Here is a 15953-nt window from a genome sequence, read left to right on the forward strand (position 1 = left end):
TTGGTAAAATTTATTCTTTTTTTTTTGCATATGCCAAAGTCGTGAAACCCTTGTGGGGTATTAAGGTTCACTTTACCCCTTGTTACGTTCCCCAAGGGGTCTAGTTTCCAAAATGGTATGCCATGTGTTTTTTTTTGCTGTCCTGGCACCATAGGGGCTTCCTAAAAGAGGCATGCCCCCAGAGCAAAATTTGCTTCAAAAAAGCCAAATGTGACTCCTTCTCTTCTGGGACCTGTAGTGCGCCAGCAGAGCACTTTTCACCCCCATATGGGGTGTTTTCTGAATTGGGAGAAATTGGGCTTCAAATTTTGGGGGGTATTTTCTGCTTTAACCCTTTGTAAAAATGTAAAATTTTTGGGAAATCAAGCATTTTTGGTAAAATTTATTCTTTTTTTTTTGCATATGCCAAAGTCGTGAAACCCTTGTGGGGTATTAAGGTTCACTTTACCCCTTGTTACGTTCCCCAAGGGGTCTAGTTTCCAAAATGGTATGCCATGTGGTTTTTTTTGCTGTCCTGGCACCATAGGGGCTTCCTAAAAGAGGCATGCCCCTAGAGCAAAATTTGCTTCAAAAAAGCCAAATGTGACTCCTTCTCTTCTGGGACCTGTAGTGCGCCAGCAGAGCACTTTTCACCCCCATATGGGGTGTTTTCTGAATCGGGAGAAATTGGGCTTCAAATTTTGGGGGGTATTTTCTGCTTTAACCCTTTGTAAAAATGTAAAATTTTTGGGAAATCAAGCATTTTTGGTAAAATTTGTTCTTTTTTTTTTGCATATGCCAAAGTCGTGAAACCCCTGTGGGGTATTAAGGTTCACTTTACCCCTTGTTACGTTCCCCAAGGGGTCTAGTTTCCAAAATGGTATGCCATGTGTTTTTTTTTTTTGCTGTCCTGGCACCATAGGGGCTTCCTAAATGAGGCATGCCCCCAGAGCAAAATTTGCTTCAAAAAAGCCAAATGTGACTCCTTCTCTTCTGGGACCTGTAGTGCGCCAGCAGAGCACTTTTCACCCCCATATGGGGTGTTTTCTGAATCGGGAGAAATTGGGCTTCAAATTTTGGGGGGTATTTTCTGCTTTAACCCTTTGTAAAAATGTAAAATTTTTGGGAAATCAAGCATTTTTGGTAAAATTTATTCTTTTTTTTTTGCATATGCCAAAGTCGTGAAACCCCTGTGGGGTATTAAGGTTCACTTTACCCCTTGTTACGTTCCCCAAGGGGTCTAGTTTCCAAAATGGTATGCCATGTGTTTTTTTTTTGCTGTCCTGGCACCATAGGGGCTTCCTAAATGAGGCATGCCCCCAGAGCAAAATTTGCTTCAAAAAAGCCAAATGTGACTCCTTCTCTTCTGGGACCTGTAGTGCGCCAGCAGAGCACTTGTCACCCCCATATGGGGTGTTTTCTGAATCGGGAGAAATTGGGCTTCAAATTTTGGGGGGTATTTTCGGATTTAACCCTTTGTAAAAATGTCAAATTTTTGGGAAACCAAGCATTTTAGATATTTTTTTTTTTTTTTTTTTTACATTTGCAAAAGTTGTGAAACCCCTGTGGGGTATTAAGGCTCACTTAATTCCTTGTTACGTTCCTCAAGGGGTCTAGTTTCCAAAATGGTATGGCATGTGGGCGGTTTTAGCTGTTCTGGCACCATAGGGGCTTCCTAAATGCAACATGCCCCCCAAAAACCATTTCAGAAAAATATACTCTCCAAAATCCCCTTGTCGCTCCTTCGCTTCTGAGCCTTCTACTGCGCCCGCCGAACAATTAACATAGACATATGAGGTATGTGCTTACTCAAGAGGAATTGGGCTACAAACACAAGTAAAAATTTTCTCCTTTTACCCCTTGCAAACATAAAAAAATTGGGTCTACAAGAACATGCGAGTGTAAAAAATGAAGATTTTGAATTTTCTCCTTCACTTTGCTGCTATTCCTGTGAAACACCTAAAGGGTTAACACACTTACTGAATGTCATTTTGAATACTTTGGGGGGTGCAGTTTTTATAATGGGGTCATTTATGGTGTATTTCTAATATGAAGACCCTTCAAATCCACTTCAAACCTGAACTGGTCCCTGAAAAATATTGAGTTTGAAAATTTTGTGAAAATTTGGAAAATTGCTGCTGAACTTTGAAGCCCTCTGGTGTCTTCCAAAAGTAAAAACTCGTCAATTTTATGATGCAATCATAAAGTAGACATATTGTATATGTGAATAAAAAATACATTTATTTTGAATATCCATTTTCCTTACAAGCAGAGAGCTTCAAAGTTAGAAAAATGCAAAATTTTCAATTTTTTCGTCAAATTTTGGGATTTTTCACCAAGAAATGATGCAAGTTACCATAAAATTTTACCACTATGTTAAAGTAGAATATGTCACGAAAAAACAATCTCGGAATCAGAATGATAAGTAAAAGCATTCCAGAGTTATTAATGTTTAAAGTGACAGTGGTCAGAATTGCAAAAAACGCTCCGGTCCTTAAGGTATAAAATGGCCTAGTCCTTAAGGGGTTAAAGGGGTACTCCAGTGGAAAACTTTTTTTTTTTTTTTTTAATCAACTGGTGCCAGAAAGTTAAACAGATTTGTAAATTGCTTCTATTAAACAATCTTAATCCTTCCAGTACTTATTAGCTGCTGATTACTACAGAGGAAATTCTTTTCTTTTTGGAACACAGAGCTCTCTGCTGACATGACCACAGTGCTCTCTGCTGACACCTCTGTCCATTTTAGGAACTGTCCAGTGCAGCATATGGTTTCTATGTGGATTTTCTCCTACTCTGGACAGTTCTTAAAATGGACAGAGATGTCAGCAGAAAGCACTGTGGTCATGTCAGCAGAGAGCTCTGTGTTCCAAAAATAAAAGAATTTCCTCTGTAGTATTCAGCAGCTTATAAGTACTGGAAGCATTAAGATTTTTTAATAGCAGTCATTTACAAATCTGGTTACCTTAAAAAAAAGTTTTCCACCAGAGTACCCCTTTAATGCTAAAATTTCTACTTTTGACATAAAAGGTTTCAACCTTTTCTCCAAACCGGCATGTAGAAAATCTAAAATGTCTAAAGGAGATGTCATAAAGGTTAACATAAAGAGCCTAATGCATGAATGGCCTGTAAGTTTCTACGCAGCTCAATGACGCCTCCTCAAGGTGAAACCTTGCTCCTTTGGTCCAATGAAGATAGGCCTCTCAGTAGCCAGCCAGCACCCTGCTCTATACTGATACTGGACAATATCCCCGAAACAGCTGTCTACAGATAGGAACTTTTTCCATCTTGAAAGATTTCTGGCTTGGCATACATTCCCAGTCACGTTCTAAGTCTCCTGGTGTGAGTGAATGCCCCATCATGCCCCCTCCCATAGACTTGCATTGAGAGCGCGTGGCCGTGACTTCACGAGGCTCCAGCGCTGCACCTGATGCTTTAAACGAACGCCGGGGTGCAGCAGGGAGATCCCGGGGGTCCCCAGTGGCAGGACCCACACGATCAGACATCTTATCCCCTATTCTTTGGATAGGGGATAAGATGTCTAAGGGCGGAGTACCCCTTTAAGAACAATACTGAGAGCTTAGAAACAAAGTAAATTTCACTCCAACTTCAAGAAGAGCTTGATCAGCCAGTGGTTTGCTATATGTGGTTTCCTCAAGGTTGGTGCTTAAAGGGGTACTCCGCTGCTCAGCGTTTGTTCCAAACGCTGGAGCCGGGAGCTCATGACTTCATAGCCCCGCCCCCTCATGACATCACACCGCTCAATGCAAGTTTATGGGAGGGGGCGTGACGGCTGTCACGCCCCCTCCCGTAAACTTGCATTGAGGGGCGTGATGTCATGAGGGAGCGGGGCTATGGCGTCATGAGCTCCAGGCGCCGGCTCCAGCGTTCGGAACAGTTTGTTCCAAACGCTGAGCAGTGGAGCTCCCCTTTAATGCTAACATTTCTACTTTTGATGTACAGTAACCCCCCGACATGCGATGGCCCCAATATATGATCAAATCGACATACGATGCTTTTATATGTCGGGGCCATCGCATTAACTGTTATCCGACAGCGCAAAATGCTTAAGCTGCTGTCGGATAGCAGTTTAAGCATCCCGGGCAGGTTCACTTACCTATGCCCGCTGCTCCGGGTCCACTTCGCGATCCTCCGGTGTCTTGCGCATCTTCTCCAGGGTCCGGCGTCGTTATTACGTCGTGCCCACGCCGTCCCGGCGCAGCAACGTAAAAGCGAGGCCCAGACACTGGAGAAGATGCGGAAGAAGCCGGAGGATCCCGAAGATGACACCGGAGCAGCGGGACAGCATCGGGAGCCCCTGGGACAGCATCGGGAGCGGTGAGGACCTGGTCCAGAGCGGCGGGGACAGGTGAGTATAACTTCCTATACTTTACATTGCACGGATCCCTCAACATACGATGGATTCGACAAACGATGGGTCGTTTGGAATGAATTACCATCGTATGTTGAGGGACCACTGTATAAGGTTTCAGCCTTTTCTCCAAACCTGCCTGCAGAAAATCTAAAATGTGTAGATAAAAAAGAGATGAGAATAACAAACACACTGTGAAACAAAACAATAAAATAAATGTACAATTTTCAAATTGTTCCAGTTACAAAATCCTACATCTTGCCAAACAGGAAGAGGATATGTTTGTTTTTATACAGGGCCTGAAGGCATCTTCTCCTCCATCAGATTCTTAAAGGGGAAGCGACAGCTGCTTCACCTGCACTAAACCTGAAACTATAGTGAATCAGATTAAAGTGAGATATAACTTATAAGGGAAAAGAGGGGACGGAGGCAGGGAAGCTCTGTACACCCGCTCCTGGCATTAGTAACAGACCCTAATGCTCCTTGTACCTCCTGAACGGCAGTACTGATCAGAGTAAATTTTATCTGGTTTACCTGGTCTATACACAGGGTTATAGTGCGGGTGAACCGGATAAAACTTACTCTGATCAGTACTGCCGTTCAGGAGGTACAAGGAGCATTAGGGTCTGTTACTAATGCCAGGAGCAGGAGTACAGAGCTTCCCTGCCTCCGTCCCCTCTTTTCCCTTATAAGTTATATCTCACTTTAATCTGGTTCACTGTAGTTTTAGGTTTACTGTGGGTGAACCAGCTGTCAGTTTTCCTTTATGTTTACCTGTCATTTTAAAGGGGTACTCCGGTGGAAAACATTTTTTTTTTAAATAAACTGGAGCCAGAAAGTTAAACAGATTTGTAAATGACTTCTATAAAAAAAAAAAAATCTTTACCCTTCCAGTACTTTTTAGCAGCTGTATGCTACAAAGGAATTTCTTTTCTTTTTGAATTTCTTTTGTGTGTGTGTTTTGTGAACTGTCCAGAGCAGCATAGGTTTGCAATGGGGATTTTCTCCTGCTCAAGACAGTTCCTGATACGGGCATCAGGTGTCAGCAGAGAGCACTGTGGACAAGACAGAAAAGAAATTCAAAAATAAAAGAATTTCCTCTGTAGCATACAGCTGCTAATAAGTACTGGAAGGATCAAGATTTATTAGTAGAAGTCATTTACAAATCTGTTTAATTTTCTGGCACCAGTTGTTTTTTTTCCACCGGAGTACCCCTTTAAGTAACTTTTCAGGATGTGCTGTCCTGTGTGTGTATACATGAGGAGTAATGCTATTTCTGGTCATTATATAACCTTTTATTTTTTGTTTTCCCCTCTTTAGGCTCCATCTCTAATCTTCAGTTGTCCCTGAGCTAGTGGGTGTAGACTAGATGTCCCCAGAAACTGCACACGCACTTACATACTGCACATACACCGCTCCTCTATATCTATATAGCACACCCTAAATGGGTACTCCACTGCTCCAGCGTCCGGAACATTTGGTTCCGAACGCTGGGTGCGGGCTGCATGACATCACGGCCACGCCACTTGTGACATCACACCACACCCCCTCAATGCAAGTCTATGGGAGGGGGCGTCACACGAAAACAGCCCTGCAGAAGGAGGAGGTCTGGGGGAAGGCCACAATTCAAGATGCGTATGGGGTAGGCGGTTGGGATCTCCTAAGACGACCGAAATTTGTCTTTAGATGCCCAGGAGTGTGGACAGATGTAGTACAGGGGAGGAAGAAGGGGAGGCCTGATCAGTCTCCACTGGCCAGAAAGTGAAAATAAGTATTTTTAGGCAAGGCCCTGTTACTGGACAGAGATGTCCATTCACATCCTCTCTGTCATGCCCCATTAGGTACAAGAAGACACAAAAGTGAGTACATAGAGTGTAGCGGCTTCACTAGGAGGACTGGACACTAAGGGGCAGATTCATCTAAAACTGTCCAGAGAAAGAATGGTGCAGTTGCCCATAGCAACCAGTAAGATTGACGCTTCCATCACAGGCCACTTTAAAAATGAAAGAAGCGATCTGACTGGCTCCTGTGGGCAACGGGACCACACTTCCCACCATCTCCCTCTAAGAGTAGCATCGACAGCAATGTTTGAGAGACTTAAAGGGTTACCCCGCCCCTAGGCATCTTATCCCCTATCCTAAGGATAGGGGATAAGATGTCTGATTGCGGAGGTCCCGCCGCTGGGGACCCCCGCGATCTCAGCTGCGGTACCCCTGACATCTGGTGCACGGAGCGAACTTCGCTCCGCGCCGGATGACTGGCGAAGTGGGGCAGAGGCTCGTGACATAACGGCCACGCCCCCTCAATGCAAATCTATGGGAGGGGGCGTGACGTCCGTCACGCCCCCTCCCATAGATTTGCATTGAGGGGGCGTGGCCGTGATGTCACGAGCCTCCGGCGCTGTACCTGACACTCTAAACAAACGCCGGGTGCAGCAGGGAGATCGCGGGGGTCCCCAGCGGTGGGACCCTGCAATCAGACATCTTATCCCCTATCTAGGGGCGGAGTACCCCTTTAATTCACTGCCACCCAACAATGTTACTGGAGGCCTTACTTTATTGAGGGGTGGGGGGTGCACAAGTTATCCCACTGGGAGATAATACAGATTCTATACCTGTAAGTGAGGAGGCCCTTGATATTTTAGGTTTTCTGATGTTGGGCGCACATGGTTTCTCCCACTCCTCAATCTGATACAACACGTCTGGTGTTTCAATGTCGAGTCCTGAAATAAAGATAAGTCACAGGTTACAACATTTACTCCCTGAACCTAAAATAATATTCACAAAGTAACTGCAAAAAGTGTAAGAAAACTACAGTTAGTGGAGACTTCTGCCCTCGGGTAATTTACTTCATGTAAATAGAGAATAAGGTCACATTTATTTGCTGTAAAATCGCCCTGAAATGGCTAAAGAAATATCAGCAGTCTACAAGATGCTGGAAACATCACACAGTCCCTCCATATAGACATGATGACATCACACAGTTCCTCCATATAGACATGATGACATCACACAGTTCCTCCATATAGACATGATGACATCACACAGTTCCTCCATATAGACATGATGACATCACACAGTTCCTCCATATAGACATGATGACATCACACAGTTCCTCCATATAGACATGATGACATCACACATTCCTCCATATGGACATGATGACATCACACAGTCCCTCCATATGGACCTGATGACATCACACAGTTCCTCCATATAGACATGATGACATCACACAGTCCCTCCATATAGACATGATGACATCACACAGTTCCTCCATATGGACATGATGACATCACACAGTCCCTCCATATAGACATGATGACATCACACAGTTCCTCTATATGGACATGATGACATCACACAGTTCTTCCATACGGACATGATGACATCACACAGTTCCTCCATATAGACATGATGACATCACACAGTCCCTCCATATAGACATGATGACATCACACAGTTCCTCTATATAGACATGATGACATCACACAGTTCCCCCATATAGACATGATGACATCACACAGTTCCTCCATATGGACATGATGACATCACACAGTCCCTCCATATAGACATGATGACATCACACAGTCCCTCCATATGGACATGATGACATCACACAGTCCCTCCATATAGACATGATGACATCACACAGTTCCTCCATATAGACATGATGACATCACACAGTCCCTCCATATAGACATGATGACATCACACAGTCCCTCCATATAGACATGATGACATCACACAGTTCCCCCATATAGACATGATGACATCACACAGTTCCCCCATATAGACATGATGACATCACACAGTTCCTCCATATAGACATGATGACATCACACAGTTCCTCCATATAGACATGATGACATCACACAGTTCCTCCATATAGACATAATGACATCACACAGTTCCTCCATATGGACATAATGACATCACACAGTTCCCCCATATGGACATGATGACATCACACAGTTGCCCCATATGGACATGATGACATCACACAGTTCATCCATATGGACATGTTGACATCACACAGTTCATCCATATAGACATGATGACATCACATAGTTCCTCCATATGGACATGATGACATCACATAGTTCTTCCATATGGACATGATGACATCACACAGTTCTCCCATATGGACATGATGACACCACACAGTCCCTCCATATGGACCTGATGACATCACACAGTTCCTCCATATGGACATGATGACATCACACAGTTCCTCCATATGGACAGATGACATCACACAGTTCCTCCATATAGACATGATGACATCACACAGTTCATTCATATGGACATGATGACATCACACAGTTCCTCCATATGGACATGATGACATCACACAGTCCCTCCATATGGACCTGATGACATCACACAGTTCCTCCATATGGACATGATGACATCACACAGTTCCTCCATATGGACATGATGACATCACACAGTTCCTCCATATGGACATGATGACATCACACAGTTCCTCCATATGGACATGATGACATCACACAGTTCCTCCATATGGACATGATGACATCACACAGTTCCTCCATATGGACATGATGACATCACACAGTTCCTCCATATGGACATGATGACATCACACAGTTCATTCATATGGACATGATGACATCACACAGTTCCTCCATATGGACATGATGACATCACACAGTTCCTCCATATGGACATGATGACATCACACAGTTCCTCTATATAGACATGATGACATCACACAGTTCCTCCATATGGACATAATGACATCACACAGTTCCCCCATATGGACATGATGACATCACACAGTTCATCCATATGGACATGTTGACATCACACAGTTCATCCATATAGACATGATGACATCACACAGTTCCTCCATATGGACATGATGACATCACATAGTTCCTCCATATGGACATGATGACATCACATAGTTCTTCCATATGGACATGATGACATCACACAGTTCTCCCATATGGACATGATGACACCACACAGTCCCTCCATATGGACCTGATGACATCACACAGTTCCTCCATATGGACATGATGACATCACACAGTTCCTCCATATGGACATGATGACATCACACAGTTCCTCCATATGGACATGATGACATCACACAGTTCATTCATATGGACATGATGACATCACACAGTTCCTCCATATGGACATGATGACATCACACAGTCCCTCCATATGGACCTGATGACATCACACAGTTCCTCCATATGGACATGATGACATCACACAGTTCCTCCATATGGACATGATGACATCACACAGTTCCTCCATATGGACATGATGACATCACACAGTTCCTCCATATGGACATGATGACATCACACAGTTCCTCCATATGGACATGATGACATCACACAGTTCCTCCATATGGACATGATGACATCACACAGTTCCTCCATATGGACATGATGACATCACACAGTTCATTCATATGGACATGATGACATCACACAGTTCCTCCATATGGACATGATGACATCACACAGTTCCTCCATATGGACATGATGACATCACACAGTTCCTCTATATAGACATGATGACATCACACAGTACCTCCATATGGACATGATGACATCACACAGTTCCTCCATATGGACATGATGACATCACACAGTTCCTCCATATAGACTAGGGATGTAAGAAAAAATCGATTCCCGCGATTATCGCGATTTTTCACTTGCCGATACTGAATCGATTCAAAAATATTTTGAATCGATTCAGTATCGGCAAGTGAAAAATCGCTTTAGTGATGTGGAATTTGTATCTCCTAATGCACAGAAAGCATGTCCCGGGCATCAGGAGATACAAGTTCCACATTTTGTCAGCCGGATCTGACACGGCGGTGGCGCTCTGGATGTATGGAGCGGGCTCCGACTCGTGCCCGCTCCATACTCTGCGGCCCCCGGCTGATGCATCACCGCCGCTAATATCCAGCATGCGGTGCTCTGCAGTAGGTATGGAGCGGGCTCCCGACTCGTGCCCGCTCCATACTCTGCAGCCCCTGGCTGTTCTTAGTAGCCGGGGGCCGCCGCTAATAGCCAGCATGCGGCGATCGCCGCGGCTGGCTATTAACCCTTTAGATCGCCGCTGTCAAAGCTGACAGCGGCGTCTAAAGGGAGATGTGTAGGCTCTCCGTGGCTCTGTCATTGATAGAGCCTGGCTGGACCAGTCTCTATCAATGGATCGCAGATAAATGGAGTTCAATAGAACTCTATTCATCTGTCTGAGGAATCTAATGATTCCTAAAAGACTAATAAAGTGTACAAAAAAAAAAAAAATAGTTTTAATAAAAGCGTAAAAGACATTGTTTTTTAAACAGAATCGGGATATATCGCGATGGATCGTCACCTAGACGGTATCGCGATATATCGGGATATATCGAATCGCCACACTGGTATCGCGATTCGAATCGAATCGCCAAATTCTTGGCGATTCACACCCCTAATATAGACATGATGACATCACACAGTTCCCCCATATGGACATGATGACATCACACAGTTCCCCCATATAGACATGATGACATCACACAGTTCCTCCATATGGACATGATGACATCACACAGTTCCTCCATATGGACATGACAACATCACACAGTTCCCCCATATGGACATGATGACATCACACAGTTCATCTATATGGACATGATGACATCACACAGTTCCTCTATATGGACATGATGACATCACACAGGTGCTGCACATCCATGATGAGAATCCTCAGTTCCATCACATCCCAGTGATGGAAAAAAAAAATGCAACACGTGACCATAGCTTCAGGGATCTGATAGGTGATGTCATTCTGTTGTTCACAGGAAGTCAGCTGACCCAGTTAAAACCACTTCCTCTGACACATAAAGCACTTCAAAGGGGTATTCCAGAAAAAACATTTTTTATATATCCACTGGCTCCAGAAAGTTAAACAGATTTGTAAATTACTTGTATTAAAAAATCTTAATCCTTCCAATAATTACCAGCTGCTGAAGTTGAGTTGTTGGTTTCTGTCTGGCAACAGTGCTCTCTGCTGACATCTCTGCTTGTCTCAGGAACTGCACAGAGTAGAAGAGGTTTGCTATGGGGATTTGCTTCTACTCTGGACAGTTCCAGAGACAGGTGTCATCAGAGAGCACTTAGACAGAAAAGAACAACTCAACTTCAGCAGCTCATAAGTACTGAAAGGATTAAGATTTTTTTTATAGAAGTAATTTACAAATCTGTTTAACTTTCTGGAGCCAGTTGATTTATATATATATATAAAAGTTTTTTTCCCTGGATAACCCCTTTAATTTTCTGTGGGTCAGACTGGTGATCAAGTTACCCAGTTACAGTAATGAAATGCTTGGATGCAGCTGTGCTGGAATAAAACAGATGGGCCTGTAGGATTAGTAATGGTGAGGGTGCATAATATGTGCCCCAGAGTGATTCTTTAAAGATTTTCTTCATTACCTAAGAAGAGCAGATTTGCGTAATTCTCCTTCATGACGTCCTTGTACAGTTCTTGTTGGCCTTGGCGCAGGTTCCTCCATTCTTCCTCTGAGAATCGCACGGCCACGTCATCGAACGTCAGCTGCATCTGCAACGGCAAAACAGTAACTCCTAACCAGGGTGCCTCCAGCTGTTGCAAAACTACAACTCCCAGCATGCCCGGACAGCCAACGGCTGTCCGGGCATGCTGGGAGTTGTAGTTTTGCAACGGATTGTAAGTAGGAATGTCCACAGAACAGTGGTCTCCCAACGGTCGACCTCTAGCTGTTGCAAAACTACAACTCCCAGCATGCACAGGCAGCCTTTGGCATGATAAAAATAGACATTGCTTTACACCAGTGCTCCCCAACATGTGACAGACCTACAACTCCCATAATTCCCTGATAGCTATAATACTGCCCCCTTATGCTTCCCACTTCAATAGAAGCTGCACTGCAGTAACCTGGCTCCACCACTTAGCATGGCTGACCACGTTTTGTAAATACAGCTAAAATTAAAGGGGTTCTCCACCATAAGGTGATTTTAGTACTTACCTGGCGGACAGTAATGGACATGCTTAGGAAGGATCCGCGCTTGTCTTGGGGATAAATGGCTATGCTGTGAGGATACCATAACACTGTGGCTAGCTGTTTGTGAACTGGTATTTCCTGTTTGAGTTTTCTTCTTTTGCCTACAAATCCCATAATTACATTTTCCTCCCTCCCACACATCAGCCACCCCACCCATTGAAACATAAATGAGCTGCATCCGTTCCAAAGACCTGTGGTTTTCAATCAGGGTGCCTACAGCTGTTGCATTAGTTGCAGATTGATCTCTCTCCCACCAAGCGATCGCTCCACCCATTGAAGCAGACAGGCTCCCTGTCATCAGCTGACTAGTGATGTCAGGTCTCGGCCGCATTGCAACCTGGGAAAAATCCGAGACAGCAGTCATTTTGTATGCTGGTAAAAATAAATATTGGGGTGAAAATCACAGAAGAATTGTGAGAAAACCGTCACACACAGGTACAGACACTATATTATGATCTACACTAACGTTACAGCCCCTGTAGCATAGTCAAATAAAAAAATTCCTGGAATACCCCTTTAAATAAACCATAACAAAAAACAAAAAGCGTTGTGAATCCTAAGTGGTCGTAGAAAACACAGTGGGGGTTATATTCAAAACTCTTCTAGAGTTGAGCGAACTTACAGTAAATTGGCTCGTAGTAATGATTACTTTAGTCTGCATGAATTAATTCAGCTTTCCAAGGACTCTGTTTGCCTGGAAAAGTCCAAGATGACAGTCTTAGGCCTCCTGGGTCTGTATCCACCTTTTCCAGGCAATTGAAGCCTTGAAAAGCTGAACTAATTTATGCAGACTAAAGTAATCAACAGCCGAGCTGCGAGGTTCGCTACCAGCCAATTTACTGTAAGTTCGCTCAATTCTAAACTCTTCACATCAAAAATTTCAAGTTTCGCGCCAAAATTTTGGCGCAAAAAAGTTCACATCAGATATTCAAAGTGTTTTATATGAGAATTATCCAAGGTTTACACTAATCTCACCAGTTTTGCAAAAGTGGGCGTGGCTATGTAAATGTCATGTTTTACGTGATATTTTCATAGGGGTGAGAGTCCATTTTACATCAAAAATTTCACACCAGCTTTTTGCTAGAATAGAAATCACAGAAACGGTTGAAATTTTTTTTTATTTCGTTTTTTTTATTTCGTTTTTTGGGAAAAGGTGTTATTTAACCTCTTCAGGACACAGGGCGTATGGATACGCCCTGCATGCCGAGTCCTTAAGGACCGAGGGCGTATCCATACGCCCGTGGGAAATCCGGTCCCCACCGCTAGCCGGTTGGGGACTGGAGCCGGATGCCTGCTGAAATCATTCAGCAGGCACCCTGGCACATCGCCCAGGGGGGTCCTGAGACCGCCACCACCCCCCCCATGTCGGCGATCGGAGAAAATCGCATGTCAATTCAGACATGCGATTTTCTCCAATTCCGGGCTGATCGGGTCTCTGGTGACCCGATCACCCGGAAAATAGGGCTGATCGGAGCTGTCAGCAACAGCCCCGATCAGCCTAAGGTATAGGAGTGAGGTCGCAAAGCTGCGATCTCCTCCTATCCCCTGGCATTAGTCAGAAGTTCTGGAGTTCTGACCAATGGCAGCGCAGGTTCTGCCCGCCCCTGGATGTCAAGGGGCTCTGGGAAGAAGATGCAGGAGAAGATACCTGGGAACCTCGCTGGAGCCTGCTGGATCCTGATCAGGTAGGGAATCGACAGTGGGGGGGAATTGAAAGTGAAAGTAAATCGATCTTTACTGTGGCAACCACTAGGGGGGCCAAACTGCAACTCCCAGCATGCCCAGACAGCCAAAGGCTGTCTGGGCATGCTGGGAGTTGTAGTTTTGCAACATCTGGAGGGTCACAGTTTGGAGACCACTGTTACATTGGTGCCCAAACAGTAGCCCTCCAGATGTTGCCAAACTACAACTCTCAACATGCCTCGACTGCCCAGGCATGCTGGGAGTTGTAGTTCTGTAACATCTGTCCCTTCAGAGTTAGCAATTTTCATGACATTTTTGAAAATTGCTGCTCTACTTTGAAGCCCTCTAATTTTTTCAAAAAGCAAAAGTATGTCCATTTTATGATGCCAACATAAAGTGGACATATTGTATTTGTGAAGAAAAATAAAATGTATTAGGAATATCCATTTTCCTTACAATTAGAGAGCTTCAAAGTTAGAAAAATGCAACATTTTCTAAATTTTCATGAAATTTGGGGATTTTTCACCAAAAAAGGATGCAAGTAAGGCCGAAAATTTACCACCAAAATAAAGTAGAATATGTCACGAAAAAAACGATCTCAGAATCAGAATATTCGGTAAAAGCGTTTTTGCGTTATTAACTCGTAAAGTGACGGTGGTCAGAATTGCGAAAAAGGGCTCAGTCCTTAAGGGGTTAATTAATTATTGAAAAATAAATTATTATTGGAAAATGTTATTAAAAAAATATATATATTTTTCTTTTTTTTCTTTCATAGTTACTGCACCTGAACTCCCATTTAAGCGCAAGAAATTTTTTATTTATACAGTTATCGCTTTTCTGGGGCTAGTAATCGTGGAATATTAACCCCTTAAGGACTCAGCGTTTTTCAGTTTTTTGCATGTTTGTTTTTTCCTCCTTACCTTTTAAAAATAATAAACCCTTTCAATTTCCCACTTAAAAATCCATATTATGGCTAATTTTTTGCGCTACCAATTCTACTTTGCAGTGACATAAGTCATTTTACCCAAAAATCCACGAAAAAAAAAAATCATTGTGCAACAAAATTGAAGAAAAAACGTGCATGCACTATTTCTTCCGTTCATTCGTCCGTCACAAAATAACGGCTGTTATTACCGTATTTTTCGCCCTATAGGACGCACCGGCGTATAAGACGCACCCAATTTATAGGGGCAAAATCTAAAAAAATAAAGATTTTTAACCCAATAGTGGTCTTCAACCTGCGGACCTCCAGATGTTGCAAAACTACAACTCCCAGCATGCCCGGACAGCCGTTGGCTGTCCGGGCATGCTCGGAGTTGTAATTTTGCAACATCTGGAGGTCCGCAGATTGAAGACCACTGCATAGGAGGTAATACTCACGTGTCCCCGCCGCTCCGGACCCGTCACCGCTGCCCCGGATGTCGCTCCATCGCTGTCGCCGTGTCCCCGTCGCTCCGGAACGTCTCTGCTGCCGGCCGGGTATCCTCGCTCTCCGTCGCCGCCATCACGTCGTTACGCACGCCGACGCACGTACGCGAAGACGTGATGACGAGGAAGGAGAGCGCCGGCCATACAGGGGATCCCTGAATGGAGAAGACACCGAGGAGGCAGGTAAGGCCCCTCCTGGTGTCCTGTAAGCACTAACCTGGCTATTCAGTCCGGCTGTTCGGGACGCCGCAGTGAAATCGCTGAACAGCCGGGTTAGTGTCACTTTCCCTTCAGACGCGGCGGTCAGCTTTGATCGCCACGTCTGAAGGGTTAATACAGGGCATCACCGCGATCGGTGATGTCCTGTATTAGCCGCGGGTCCCGGCCGTTGATGGCCACAGGGACCGCAGCGATAGGG

General features: G+C 44.3%; 1 protein-coding gene across 1 annotated transcript in view; it reads right to left on the bottom strand.

Moving 5' to 3' along the window:
• LOC130272845 (zinc finger protein 90-like) overlaps window positions 1–15953 on the bottom strand; it is a 52590-nt gene that overhangs the window by 11201 nt on the left and 25436 nt on the right. The window contains exons 2-3 of the mRNA XM_056518801.1: window positions 11817–11943; window positions 6963–7070 (exon numbers count right to left, since the gene is read on the bottom strand). Of these exons, the coding sequence (XP_056374776.1) occupies window positions 6963–7070; window positions 11817–11943 (235 nt within the window). The remainder of the gene's footprint in view (window positions 1–6962; window positions 7071–11816; window positions 11944–15953) is intronic.

This window comes from Hyla sarda, chromosome 5 (assembly GCF_029499605.1).
Source record: "Hyla sarda isolate aHylSar1 chromosome 5, aHylSar1.hap1, whole genome shotgun sequence".
NCBI classification, from domain to species: domain Eukaryota; kingdom Metazoa; phylum Chordata; class Amphibia; order Anura; family Hylidae; genus Hyla; species Hyla sarda.